A 14,391-nucleotide genomic window follows, 5' to 3' on the forward strand; every position below is an offset into this window, starting at 1 on the left:
GTATTTAAGATCTTCTTTTGCTGAAAAAATAAAAGGTGTAAAAAGGTGAAAGCAATAAACACTTTTGAATACTCCTGAATATTAAATGAATGATGCAATAAATTATATGTTTTAATTAACAAAAATTTAAATGAAATTTTTTTTATTATGCAATTATGTACATATTAATACAAACATATACATCTCACAACAGTAGTAGAAAAGAAAATAACAAAAACAAATGAGAACGGGTATACAGAGAAAAAAAAAATATATATCTTTGCCAGGGAAAAAAACCCGATATGCATATACACTCACCTAAAGGATTATTAGGAACACCTGTTCAATTTCTCATTAATGCAATTATCTAATCAACCAATCACATGGCAGTTGCTTCAATGCATTTAGGGGTGTGGTCCTGGTCAAGACAATCTCCTGAACTCCAAACTGAATGTCAGAATGGGAAAGAAAGGTGATTTAAGCAATTTTGAGCGTGGCATGGTTGTTGGTGCCAGACGGGCCGGTCTGAGTATTTCACAATCTGCTCAGTTACTGGGATTTTCACGCACAACCATTTCTAGGGTTTACAAAGAATGGTGTGAAAAGGGAAAAACATCCAGTATGCGGCAGTCCTGTGGGCGAAAATGCCTTGTTGATGCTAGAGGTCAGAGGAGAATGGGCCGACTGATTCAAGCTGATAGAAGAGCAACTTTGACTGAAATAACCACTCGTTACAACCGAGGTATGCAGCAAAGCATTTGTGAAGCCACAACACGCACAACCTTGAGGCGGATGGGCTACAACAGCAGAAGACCCCACCGGGTACCACTCATCTCCACTACAAATAGGAAAAAGAGGCTACAATTTGCACGAGCTCACCAAAATTGGACGGTTGAAGACTGGAAAAATGTTGCCTGGTCTGATGAGTCTCGATTTCTGTTGAGACATTCAGATGGTAGAGTCAGAATTTGGCGTAAACAGAATGAGAACATGGATCCATCATGCCTTGTTACCACTGTGCAGGCTGGTGGTGGTGGAGTAATGGTGTGGGGGATGTTTTCTTGACACACTTTAGGCCCCTTAGTGCCAATTGGGCATCGTTTAAATGCCACGGCCTACCTGAGCATTGTTTCTGACCATGTCCATCCCTTTATGACCACCATGTACCCATCCTCTGATGGTTACTTCCAGCAGGATAATGCACCATGTCACAAAGCTCGAATCATTTCAAATTGGTTTCTTGAACATGACAATGAGTTCACTACTAAAATGGCCCCCACAGTCACCAGATCTCAACCCAATAGAGCATCTTTGGGATGTGGTGGAACGGGAGCTGGATGTGCATCCCACAAATCTCCATCAACTGCAAGATGCTATCCTATCAATATGGGCCAACATTTCTAAAGAATGCTTTCAGCACCTTGTTGAATCAATGCCACGTAGAATTAAGGCAGTTCTGAAGGCGAAAGGGGGTCAAACACAGTATTAGTATGGTGTTCCTAATAATCCTTTAGGTGAGTGTATATATTAATTAACCAAATTAAACTGACATAATGCTTCATAGGTCTTTTTATCTTTTCTGTTTCTAATATTGTGCAAATTGGTACCATATAGTTTAATTTCTTTAATACAATGTTCAGTTTGGCTTCGCTTTAGCCCATTTCTTTACATGAATATGATACTTTCCAAGTAAAATAATTAGTTGTGTAAGAAAAGAAATTGTACTTCTAGAATCAATGTTATCTTGTACAAAAACAAAAATGACATCATACATTCCTATATGTATTACTAACATCCTAGAGATGAAGTTAGAGACATCTACAGAAATAATCTGGAGTATATATTACACTGAAAGAAAAGATGAGTTTCTTTAACAACACCACAAACATCACAGGAGTTTCCCAGATCCAGTCTGAACCGTCAAATAATTCTCTAACAGGATACATTCTGTGTAATATTTGAACAGATACCTCTTTTACTTTATTACTGATGAAAAACTTGTTTGTTATTGACCATACTTTCTTCCACTCAATGTTGTCATATTTAGATGACCAAAAGACTGTTGAGCATGCCACAAACTTCTTCTTTAACACATTTCTAATATATTATTACTGCATTTATCTTTAACAATATTAATATCACCAATAAGTATTATATCACAATTCAATGGCTGTTGGTCAGCATTAATGTAGTGTGCAGAATTACGTAATAATGAAACAACTTTACTTGAAATTTCATCAAAAATAACAGCTTTTGGTTTCTGAGTATGACATAAGCAAACCATGTTCATTAAACAACTGATTAACGGTAAATATATTCCACTGTCATACCAAGACTGATTAAAGATAGATTTGTTTTATACAAGATATCTCTATTATTCCACAGAAAATACCGAAGTGTGCTTATAAGCAGTGCCTGCTTATGAATCTGATTTATCAACTGAAAAATTACATTTTAAAAGAAAATTAATACCACCCAAAGAGTTGAATATAAAATTGGGGAATATATGCCACACAGTATCTTTATTTTTAATGTACTCGATTATCCATTTTATTTTAAATACCTCTTTGAGGTCTTTACTATTATTTAAAATATCTTTTCGTAAGTAGTGAGTTTTTCTTTTCCAAATGAAGTCATAGAGAATCTTATCTCGGCTGTTATAGTTGCAAAAATAAAATAATAATAATATCAGAGTATCCGCTCCCATGATCCACCGCGGCGCTGGTTTGTGAGTCACATGACCCTGACATTAAAGCGGAAATGACAGTTAGCGCTTCACAGTCTCTCGGCAGATAAAAGGTAGAGATCAAAACATTTTTGTGTTATTATAAACAGATAAGCGGTTACATCACATATAAGTCTGTCCGCTTCTATTAAGCGTTCTTCTTGACGATTTCATCTATATTGTGACTTTTGATCTAAAAATGATGTGTAGCTAGCCAAACATCGTCACTCACCTATCATCAGAAATCAAACTTAAAATTAGCAATGATTATAAATGTTAAATAACTGCAGAAATGACCTCCCGTTGAGTCTTTCATGTGTCTAAATCTGAGGCGAATATAAATGTGATGTTATGATCAGCTGACCCTGCTGTATACCGTGGGTTATTGCTATATTGTTATATTATTGCTGTTTGTTTGTGTCTAAGTTACTCATCAGAACCACAACCTTTGAAGCTGTCAGACCGGGATCATTATGACACACATCTATCCTTATCTTGCTCAGCATTTGTCTTCTGATTCCTTCACAGATTGTGTCAAATCTTCCGGATTTGATCTGTAATATGTGTCTGTGCTTCAGAAGAGCACTGCTGAGTTTGAATGCTCACAATGAAGATCTTATTATCCTCTGATCATGAGATACAGTGGCTGAGTAAATATGAGTGTTATTGGAGATGATGATGATGATGATGTGTGTGTTTAGGGCTGTGATGTGAAGTGATGATGGCAGCTGCCAGTGTGTCTCAGTCTGCCAGCTCTCAGGCCACAGAGAAATCCCAGCTGACCTTGAAAGGTAGGAAAAGCAGCCTGTTTTGATCCAGTGCCATGGATCATCAGTACTGTGATTGATTCATCTGCATCTGATGTGATGCATGTGTTTTTGCACTGCGCTGTGCTTCCTCTAGAGGGTGATGTGCACTGAATAATAACTTCATCGCTGCTAGATCATGCAGGACACATTCACTCACATTTCCAGTTTGACTGAATATCTTTACAGGAATCCAAGGTGTACGTCTTTCCTGGCATCTTGATGGTCTTTATTTAATTGTTGTTATAATTTAATTTAGCATGGCGGTGTTTGAAATGGCATACTTGCTTACTGCTCATTGCCCAGGACACACTGCATACTGCGACTACAATGATCATTAAAAATATCAATTTGCAAGTGAAGTTTTTGCTATTTACATGTTATGACGTAAAAATTTGCATGCAATGCCTTTTTTCCTGATTGATTTCTGATCACATCTTTTGTTATGTTCACGTAATAAACTGAGACGATGTGGAAAAAAGAGTTTCAAACAACCTGTTGAACTAAACTGAATCAACACTGAGCTGTCTTTAACTGAACGATGATATTTTTGGCAGTTACACTAAGTGGGAACAGTGATCTATTCTAGTTACACTAAGTGCAAATAAATAGTTTACGCTAAAATAGAAGCTTTAGCAACAGGCGTGTTTAATAGTAGTTAGGTGCCAGATATCTATACTTCAGTATTGTAGTACATTATAAAACGGCATGCAATAACATATTAAGTGTAAACTGTAATGCTTATAAATTTTATTAGATAAATGCCACTTTATTGGGACAAACCTCCCTACACCGACAGCTAAGCATGCCTAATAACGTATTATTAATGAGGTGTTTTATTTCCACTTTTCAAATATTCACTTAATTTTTTATTGACAATAAATGCCTTTCTGATGTGATATGTGATGCACGAGTTCCACAAAAGGTGGACTAGATATCGGGTCACTCGCGTCAAAAGCACACAGGCTCACGTATTAATTACTCACTGCGCCACTGATATCACAGAAAAACACATCTTTTGTCGTGCTGTTTATCAGGCATTTGTGGGTGGAGTTCATGTAAATAGCCTCTGCCAACAAATTGATCTGTTGTCCTTAGATGTACACTCCGGTTCTTTTTAGAGCTGCTTTACTTCGGAATTGAATTGTGTTTGCATAACGGAAATATTATTTTGATTTATATATGTTATGTATATATTATATTAAAGTACAATTTATGACCTACTAACGGTATTGTTTTTAGATATACATTGATAGTTTGTACTTTACATGTAGATATGTACATACAAAAGTGTTAAATTTATAATTACTACTCCCCGCCTCCAGTTCAGCGCTTTGCATTCTGGGAAACAGTGTCCCATGCAGTGTATTCAGATGCATACATCAGATGCATATTCACAGTATACACACAGCATACTGTAATATAGTAGGAGTCCGAACACAGCTTCTGTACTGATTTCAGTATACTTGAGTTATATTTAGCAGATTCTGGCAAATATTGTAGGTCATCTGTGTATTCCATGCATACAGAAAATTTGCATACTATGCACAGCATGCATACTGGATACAGCAGAAATAGTAAGAGTAGTATGATAGTATGGCATTTCGAACACAGCCCATGTCTCTCTTATTTAACACACCTGATTCAGATAACCAGCTCGTTAGAAGAGAGCTCCGTGCATGAACTCTGTTCCGATTGACACGGTTCCTACACAGTGTTCATTGATCCCTGAGCAGGGTAAATCCGTTGAAGTTTATTTCACTTGGGAACATTCATTCATGGATTTGCACTTGCACCATCTTCACACACAGATGAAACTTACTAGGGAAGTGTGACATAATATACCTCTGTAAATAAATACAGTTTAAATTCACATCTCGCACACTTTAATGCCCTTTGAGTGGAATATATACAGTGGTGGCCAAAATGATTAGTACACTAGTATTTTCAGCAGCTAAAGATGGTTTTAAGTGGTTATTTCTATCTTTTGCTGTAGTGTGTCAGTAGGAAATATCAGTTATATTTCCAAAATGAAACACTGGGCCAAAGGTCGAATACCAAATGTGTTTTTTCCCCCCATATATTTAGCAAAATAGTTTTCACCATTGCTTAAATGAAATACTTTTTATTGTTTTGTCTTGCTTTTCAAAGAAAATATCTATTTCAAAACAACAATTTAAAAATATTTACTTTACACTGAACATGTTTTAACATTCTAGCAGGCATTATACCAACGAAGCAGAATTTAACTTAAAATTATTAAGTTGGTAAAATAATATTTTTGGCCATTTTTGAGACCCCCTTCTTGAATCAGACATGTATTTGTTTTACTGTACAATTAAAGGCAGCCTTGCTGAGCAGAAGAGAATTATTTTAAAACAGAAATATTTCAGATCCCACAGATCTATTACAGATTTGAACACTCTGTAAATGTTATAATAAATGTATTAATATAGCTGTTGTAATTATTATTATCATTATTGTTGTCTTACATTTTAATTCTATTTTACAGAACAACAGTAAAATTACAACAAACATTTATGAATGTTGAGAGCTTTTATTTTGGTGGAAACCCGCAGGAAGATCTCAGTGTGTTTTGTTGACAACAGCAGATTTATAAATGATTCTCATTGTGAATTTGAGATGTTGTTTGTTGCACGTAACACATTGTCACATTCAAGCCTTTAACAAATGTTACTGAGCAGCTGACGAGTAACACTGTTTCAGCTCAGATTTTCCTCGAGCTTTGACCTTTGAACCCTGGCTAACGAGCTTGTGCAGTGCTGTTTGAATGCATGTAATTCATGCGTGTATTAAAAAACATAACATTCTGCAGTTTCTTTACTATTTGGTGATTTCAGTCATCACAGTAACTCTTCTCATCAGAGACATGCGATGCAGCGCTAAACAGTCTCTTGCTGTCGGTGCTTGTAATGATTTTTTCAACAGTTTTATGCAGTTTTTAATGCTTCCACACTGCCGAAATGTTTGCTGCATTAGCGCGCGCCTCTATTTGATCATGTCATTGTTTGGTACAATTTATTTGGTCGCTTATTCAACAATTGAATAAGCGATTGTGATTGCAGTGTAAATGGATCTAAATGCTGCTTTAGCTTCTGTGCCACTTCTGCAGTATACAAATGGATTTTGTTGATACTGATTTGATTGGAAACATCTCATCGTTCTATTTTAATACATTGATTAAATGTAACCATAAATAAGTAATGATATTGCATAGATTTAATAAGATTCGAAAAAATGCCCTTATAAAGATAAAAATGCCCCAGGAAATCAATTTAAGGTGGCAAATATTGGCAACATTTTTGTAATTTCTCACACCCCTAAGAGATAGCGCTATCAGTCTGGTGCAGAAAATGATGAAAGAAAGAAGCAAGGTAGTTGAATTAGGATGATACACATTTGTTGAAATAGCGGCTACTGCATCGTTTATTATCTGTGCTGTGATTTGAAGATGCTGTGCCAATGCCACGGTCACCTTTCTGTATACTGCAGCAAAGAACATAGGGTTGTTATTATAGGACACTTCAAAATACCGTGAATAATTCAAATAAAACATATCACATAAAACATTAGCTTCTTTCCCATCAACTGGTTAAAATAAAACACTTGCGTGTATGCTGTGTGTGAGTTTTACATTAATGTAGCTTTGCATTGGTCTGAACAAAACAGCAGATGGGCTGAATGAAGATGCAGATTCACTCTCGGTGACAGTAGGAGGCTCTTATAGATTTAGCAGAAATACTGCGGTTACCCAATTATCCCCGTATTTATGGTTGCCCCTGTACACAGAGCAATGCTGCACAGCTTTCTGTATCTTTAAGATAAAAAACAGCCATGTTTTTACATATCATTTCTGGACTGGCATGTTGTAGTCCAGATTAATATCTAGATAGTGATTCTTTTTTTATTGTTCGTTATAGTTGTTCATTGGCACTTTAACCATTTTTGTAACATTTGTTTACTTCATACATTATTGTGTATTGTTTTATTGCATTAAAAGCTGCAGTCTCACATTTCTCTAAAAGCAATGGTTAAAATCTTATGTTAGTTTGCTTCAGAAATAAATGTCTTCAAAGATAAATATAAGCCAGCTTTATTTATATAGCGCTTTTAAGAATACAGATTGTCAAAGTATCTTCACAGTATTCAATAGGAAAAATAGTGTGTAATAATGCAGAACAGTAAACACAGTTCATCATTCATTCAGTGCTTTCATCGTCCAGCTCAGTTCAGTTCAAATATACCGAGTAAGACTTTGCAATAAGGTGAAAAAGGACCCATTTAGAAAATTAGCTTAAGGCCCCCAAAATGCCAGGGCCTTCACTGGATGTTATTACTGTTACTTCTTGTTCATTTTGATTGTAAATATGATATTATGGGATGTATAACTCTGTAATGGCCAAAAATACAATGTACTGCTTCTCATTTAAATTTGGCAAAACTTCTATTCCAGAATGTTTAAGAGTTGAAAGAGTTTGTTGTTTTTCTGTTCAGTGTTGTCTGCTAAGCCTCAGTCTCCTAAACTGCCCAATCGTCACTCTCGTTTGAGTTCGTTTGTGGAGGTGACCGCTGACGGCCTGACCAGCGAAACGAAGAAAACAGGCAAACGCACTGGACACCTAGAGCTGCAGTGGAATGAAGACCTCACCCTGTAAGCCATTATGTGACTGAGATTATATACAGTGTATAAGGGTTATTATTTAATTTCAAATGACTTAAAACTACTGAATCATTCATCAGTAACCAAGTAAAAACAGTCAATAAAACAATCTCTAAAAATCTTTTTTTAAAAAGCAATGTCAGTTCTGGGTGACTTTTATTCACATACTGTATGTTCACATTTTTCTTCTTTTGTTTGTACAGAAACGTGACTCCTCAGAGTCGTTTGGATCTGAAGTTGTGGAGTTGTCACACTTTGAGGAAGGAACTTCTGGGCAGTGCCACCATTGACTTACTGGACACTCTACGAACGCATGATGGCAAGAGTAAGTTCATCACAGACACACACACACAGACAAAACATAGATGATAATACCATCAGAGATGCAGGTATATGAGTTTTGGGTAGTATTACAGCATACCGTGAGTGTATATTAGCTCCGTTTGTTGTTTGAAAAAAAGGCTGTGCAAAGGATCACAACTAACAACTTTCAAAAATGTTTTTAGGGTTTTGTTTACTCAAATTTTTTTTTTTTTTTTTTAGTTGTGTCACTCGAGCCTCGTTTTCATTCCTGTCGAACACTAAAGACGGCGCTACCCTGACTGAACTCTATAATAGGAAAGCTGTGTTAATTATTTGAATGTGTTTAACGACAAACATCACAGAAATCAACAAGTAGTTTTTCCCAGCCCTAATATTAAGGTTCAGATCTTTGCTGATCACAGTTCAGTTTTGAATGTTTTATACTAGAAGGGGAAAAGGCTCTGACTGAAAACATGTGACCTCCTGTAATTAATTCTCTCACAGTGCTGGGTCTTTTGACAAAGTCTGTTCAAACTTACCACATGTTCCCTTCAGCTCAGTGCAGTGTTTTTCCTGAAAGCTTTTGAGGTTTGACTTTGAGCTGCGTCACTCCACAATGTTAGTCAGTTTTTTTTTGGTCAAGTTGTTTCTGAGTCAGCTGTCTCCTTCACATTGTTTAGGAAAATTCTTGAAGTTTTACCATTAGACAGTTTTTTTTTACAAGACAGGATGCGTGTAATGTCCTTTTTGTTCCATGGAAGAAATTCAAACAGGAAATGAGGGTAAATTGTGATTCTTTAACGCTTCCCTAAGAAGATAAAGACATAGTGTTTGCTGTTCTTGTATAAGTTTCCGACAGCAGTTATTAATTATTATGTCAGCGCATGTTCTAATGTGGGATAGATTGAAATGAACAGCTGAGCTCTCCCCCAAACCACTTCTACCCTGCTATTTTAAAACGCAAAATGTGAACTAATGAGTGTGTTGCCAAAACCAAGAATCGGTCAAATGAAATGTCATGAATGTAAATGAAATGTAGGTTTTAACAGACTGAAAAGCGAATGTGTTTGCTGTCACTAGAGCTCTCTCTCTCTCTCTCTCTCTCTGTTTCTCTTTGACTGGCAGTGGAGAATGTTCAGCTCAGTCTGGTTCTACAGACAGAGAACAAAGGCTCGGTTGTAGCAGGAGGTGAGCTCAACGTCTGTCTGGATGGCCTGGTTGTTGATCTAGGATCTCTGCCCAATGGCAGCGCTGCCCCAGACAGTAAGTCCTGTTCACAGACACACATGCACACTTCATAGAAAAGGCTCGGAGAACGTACAGAACACACGAACAAATGTACATTCATGAGTGCGCAAAGCCTTGGCTGTGACTCCACCTAAACTAAACGCAGGAATCGCGGAGGTTGTGGTGAGAGGGGCAGGAATGGAAAGAGTCGAATTTGACCAGAGGAGGCCCAGCGAAAGCTCACAAGAGAGCTTTTCTCCTCTGTGTACTCACAACTGGCAAACAGAACCCAGTAGGTCATTGGGTTTTCTGACCACTCACAACCCTGATCTGTTTAGACTCATGCACGCTCATTTTGCTTGGAAATAAGCTGCTCTGGGAAGCAGCCATGTGTCAGTTAGTGCACGGCTACTAGATTGAGTCTGTTACTGCCGGTGTCGGGGAGTAACTAGTTACAATGTAGCAGAAGTACGTACTTTAATGTAACTGTAAACTACAGTTACAGATACGGAGAAAAATGTTATTAAATTACAGTTACTTATGAAAATGTTAATGATTACAAAGGGGGTTACATCTGGTTATTTTCAAACACATACACAGATATGATTGATTTCTTTCCCAAATTGCATTGACTGCTGTAAAATATGAGATACCAATGTTTCAGGAGTTTAGGACACAGAATAAGACACATGCTTATTTAATAACTGTTTTTAAGATTGACTGTTTTTCCAAGGCATTGTTAGATGCCAGTGTTTCCCGCCATAGCTGTGCAAAGATTAGATTTCAAAAACAGTATCATAACTATTAAACTATTTCTTGTTATGAAGTTAAATATCAAAGTAAAAAGAGGCGCTAAAGTCTGATTTTGTGGTGGCTGTGCTTTAAAATGAAATTATGATCTTAATTCAAGTTTCTCCACAGAGAAAAAAAGATAACACAGACAATAAATATCACTAACAGTAGGATGACTGATTATCTATCAAAGCATGTTCTTTCACACACTCTCTCACACACACACACACACACACACACATGCAGACCGTTGTGCGCGCACAGAAATTCATGCAATAAAGATTAGTCAGTTCTGCCCCTCTACTTCAATAAAATGTCTTTGCTTCTGATGAGGTGCATGACATTTTTTAGTAGTGAGGTGGTAGTGTTGATATTTTTGAAGTAGTCTTCCCCTCGTGGCCACATTACCAGCCCAGTTGTGCTTTATTTCTCAATGATTTATCAGCCTGTTGTCAATAATTCCTTGCATAAACACACAGTTCCCTACACCAATATCTCTTCCCTTGGTAAATGTGAACAGAACAGGCTGTGGAACATTTTCTTTGCTTTTTATTCTCTTGGTTTTTCATTCAACATATTCACAAGAGTTTAACCTTTAAGAATATTGTCTTACAATTCATTAACTTTTCATAAAACAAGTTTTTTCTTTTCCCAAATATAAATCAATATCAGCCCCCTCCCCCATTTGATCTTTCGTGAATGTGCTGGGATCTCTTTTGTGCATAAGTACAAATAAGAAGTCGTGGCCTAATGGTTAGAGAGTTGGACTCGTGATCCAAAGGTTGTGGGTTCGAGTCTCGGGCCGGCAGGGATTGTAGGTGGGGGGAGTGAATGTCCAGCGCTCTCTCCACCCTCAATACCACGACTGAGGTGCCCTTGAGCAAGACACCGAACCCCCAACTGCTCCCCGGGCGCTGCAGCATAAATGCCCACTGCTCCGGGTGTGTGTTCATGGTGTGTGTGTTCACGGGGTGTGTGTTCACTGCTGTGTGTGTGCACGCTGGATGGGTTAAATGCAGAGCACTAATTCCGAGTATGGGTCACCATACTTGGTCGTATGTCACGTCACTTTCACTTTTCACTTTCAAATAAACCATGCAATCATTATTATGTGAAACTCGTTCATTCAAGTCGAGGACGCTGTGTGTGGTGTTAGTGAAGACTTGTCCTCTTCTAGGCTGATTCTTAACATCTCCAATAGATTTGAACTCCCTAATTATTGCTCAACAATTCAATAAAATTCAACAATTTGGCTATTTTTTTTTTTTTTTATAGCCTTTTCCTGATTTGTGTAGCTCTCCAACACAATGGAAGAGGAACTTGGTCTGTATGTCAACTCACATTTATACCCCAATGAAAGAGGAAGTCATGTCTCACCACTCATTCATAATCACACAAAAAAAATTTATGGGAATGTATTTGTTATAAATTTTTAGTCATGCCTGTAATTGTGGTACTCGTTTTGGAGGAAAACATTTTTTTCTGAATATTTTGAACAAAAGATCAAGTACATAAGCAGCAAAGACACTGTTCACTAATACAGCCTGGAAAATAACAGCATTTTTCTTTTTAGAGATCATTTGTAAACATGACTGTGCATCAGTCGTCTCTCAGAGGTGTGCTTTGCATTGCGTCTGTAGCAGTCGTGTTGTGTCTTTAGTTTACGGACGTTTCTAATTCTGACACATTCGCAGAGATGTTCCAGCCACGTTCTGTCTCAAATAAAAATATTGTCAATATGGATAGATGCTAAAATGAAAACAACTGTCAACAATAGCAGTTTGAGTAAAAGACGGAAAGCATCAGTCTATGTAGTGCATTTACTGGAAAATATTTTACTGCTATTTATTGGGTTTCATGTGCAAAGATTGTTATTTATGAGAGAAAAAACTAGCTGAGAATATATATTACCGATATTGTATAGCTACAAGGGCTGCAAAATGATTAATCGTGATTAATCACATTCAAAATAACCGTTTGTGGTTACTGTGTATATTTATTATGTATATATAAATACACACACAAACACATACATGTATATATCAAGGAAAAATATGTTAGATTTATCCATAAAATATTTGTTTATATATAATATAAATTTAGTGTGTGTGTGTGTGTGTGTGTGTATATAATATATATATATATATATATATATATATATATATATATATATATATATATATATAATTGTCAGTCCTACGTTTAATATGCTACTCATACAGTTTTAGTCATTCTGAAGTTTCTGTGACTTTGGTCGAATGCATGCGTTGCATTTATTTGTGAAAATGTAACTTTTGTAAGCACAAGTTTGAAATATAGACTTGTTTGGAGCTGCTTAAACCATGCATGAGGTTGTAATAAACACCAATACAAGCTCTGAGTGTAAATGCTTCTTATGCATGTGTCTATGAAGGACTTGACTGTTGTTCTGGAGATGATGAATCTGTTGCTCATGATTTTGTTAGTTTTTTCAGTGATTTGTCTGACTTTATCTTTCAGTTACTCATTGTACACACATATTGGCCCTTTGACATGTGAAATGTCTTTCACAACATACCAGAACAACAACTGGCTTTGTGATGCCTCTCAAATTCTGGTTATAGCCACGTTCGGCATACAGATCTGGAGTGTGTTTTCTCTGTGTTTGACCTTCAGCGGTGGATAAAGCTTGAGTGTGTGTAGGTCTGTTAGGGTCCTCTGTTCGCTCTGAAGTCGCTCTTGTTGGTTTAATGTTTTCCCTCATTTCCCCTGGCAGTTTTTTTCTGAAACACACGCTGCACTTCATAAACAGCTCTTTGTGTACAGACCTGGGGAAAGACAGAATGGCACACACATTCAGTAAACAGAAACATTTGCTCAAACTTACTAAGCCTCAAACTTTCTTACAGTAACTTGTGATTTTTGTAATAAAAGGTTTAATGCCGCTCCATTTGAGTTTTACAAGTTCAAGCCTTTTATTAACAGACACTTTCATGTTAAACTACTTAAAGCAGAAGGAAAATGCAAACACGTGATTCATTTAGAGCAACAACACAAGCAGCGTCAAAATGTATTTAATTCAATTTCAGATGCACGTTAGTATTAAAGCCATGGTTGTCCCCCTCATGGGAGTCCAAACTACAATTTTCAGAAAAGGGAGAAATTTAGTGTAATTTTCATCCTATTTTTTCCCATATACTGAACAACAAATTTGTGTGAGAAACTGAGCAAAACAAAAAAAAAAGCCAGGTTAGACAAAATTATTTTGAAATTTCATTGTTTCTATTGTGTCTTGTGCTCTTATTCAAATCACAAGTCTGAGAGCTAACTAGGAGGTAAAGATTTTCTGTCAATTACTTGGCTTTTTATTAATAAGTATTGTATGACTTGGTCAGGCTTGAAATATAGCACACAAAGTCATTTGTTACCCTGGAGCACAAAACCAGTCTTAAAGGAACACTCCATTGTTTTTGAGAATAGGCTCATTTCACAACTCCCCTAGAGTTAAACAGTTGAGTTTTACTGTTTTTGAATCCATTCAGCCGATCAAAACTTCATTTTTGATTAGTAATATGCATTGCTTAGAACTTCATTTGGACAACTTTAAAGGAGATTTTCTCAATATTTAGATTTTTTTTTGCAGATTTTCAAATAGTTGTATCTCAGACAAATATTGTGCTGTTCGAAAAATTGACCCTTATGACTGGTTTTGTGGTCCAGGGTCACATATGGACATTTATATGAAAAAAACATCTCGTAAGCATCAGGTTTTTGTGCTCCAGGGAAGAAAGGATGTCATTCATGTTTGGATCAATATGAGGGTGTTTCTTAGACCCTTAGAAGGACATGAACGTGAACTTCCTTTAAATATTAAACTAATAGATTTTAGACAGTAACAT

General features: G+C 36.5%; 1 protein-coding gene across 4 annotated transcripts in view; it reads left to right on the forward strand.

The window, feature by feature from the left end:
* The first annotated feature begins 2,714 nt into the window (after window positions 1-2,714).
* LOC306868536 (NEDD4-like E3 ubiquitin-protein ligase WWP2) overlaps window positions 2,715-14,391 on the forward strand; it is a 77,269-nt gene continuing 65,592 nt past the window's right edge. For 2 of the 4 annotated variants that reach the window (XM_079414752.1, XM_079414754.1), the window contains exons 1-5: window positions 2,715-2,778; window positions 3,406-3,495; window positions 8,026-8,182; window positions 8,395-8,516; window positions 9,620-9,757. In XM_079414752.1, coding sequence (XP_079270878.1) covers window positions 3,423-3,495; window positions 8,026-8,182; window positions 8,395-8,516; window positions 9,620-9,757 — 490 coding nt within the window. In that variant the 5' untranslated portion in view covers window positions 2,715-2,778; window positions 3,406-3,422. The remainder of the gene's footprint in view (window positions 2,779-3,405; window positions 3,496-8,025; window positions 8,183-8,394; window positions 8,517-9,619; window positions 9,758-14,391) is intronic. The other 2 variants (XM_079414751.1, XM_079414753.1) reach the window with 1 other exon arrangement.

The sequence above is a fragment of the Barbus barbus genome (genome assembly GCF_936440315.1).
Source record: "Barbus barbus genome assembly, chromosome: 50".
NCBI classification, from domain to species: Eukaryota; Metazoa; Chordata; class Actinopteri; order Cypriniformes; family Cyprinidae; genus Barbus; species Barbus barbus.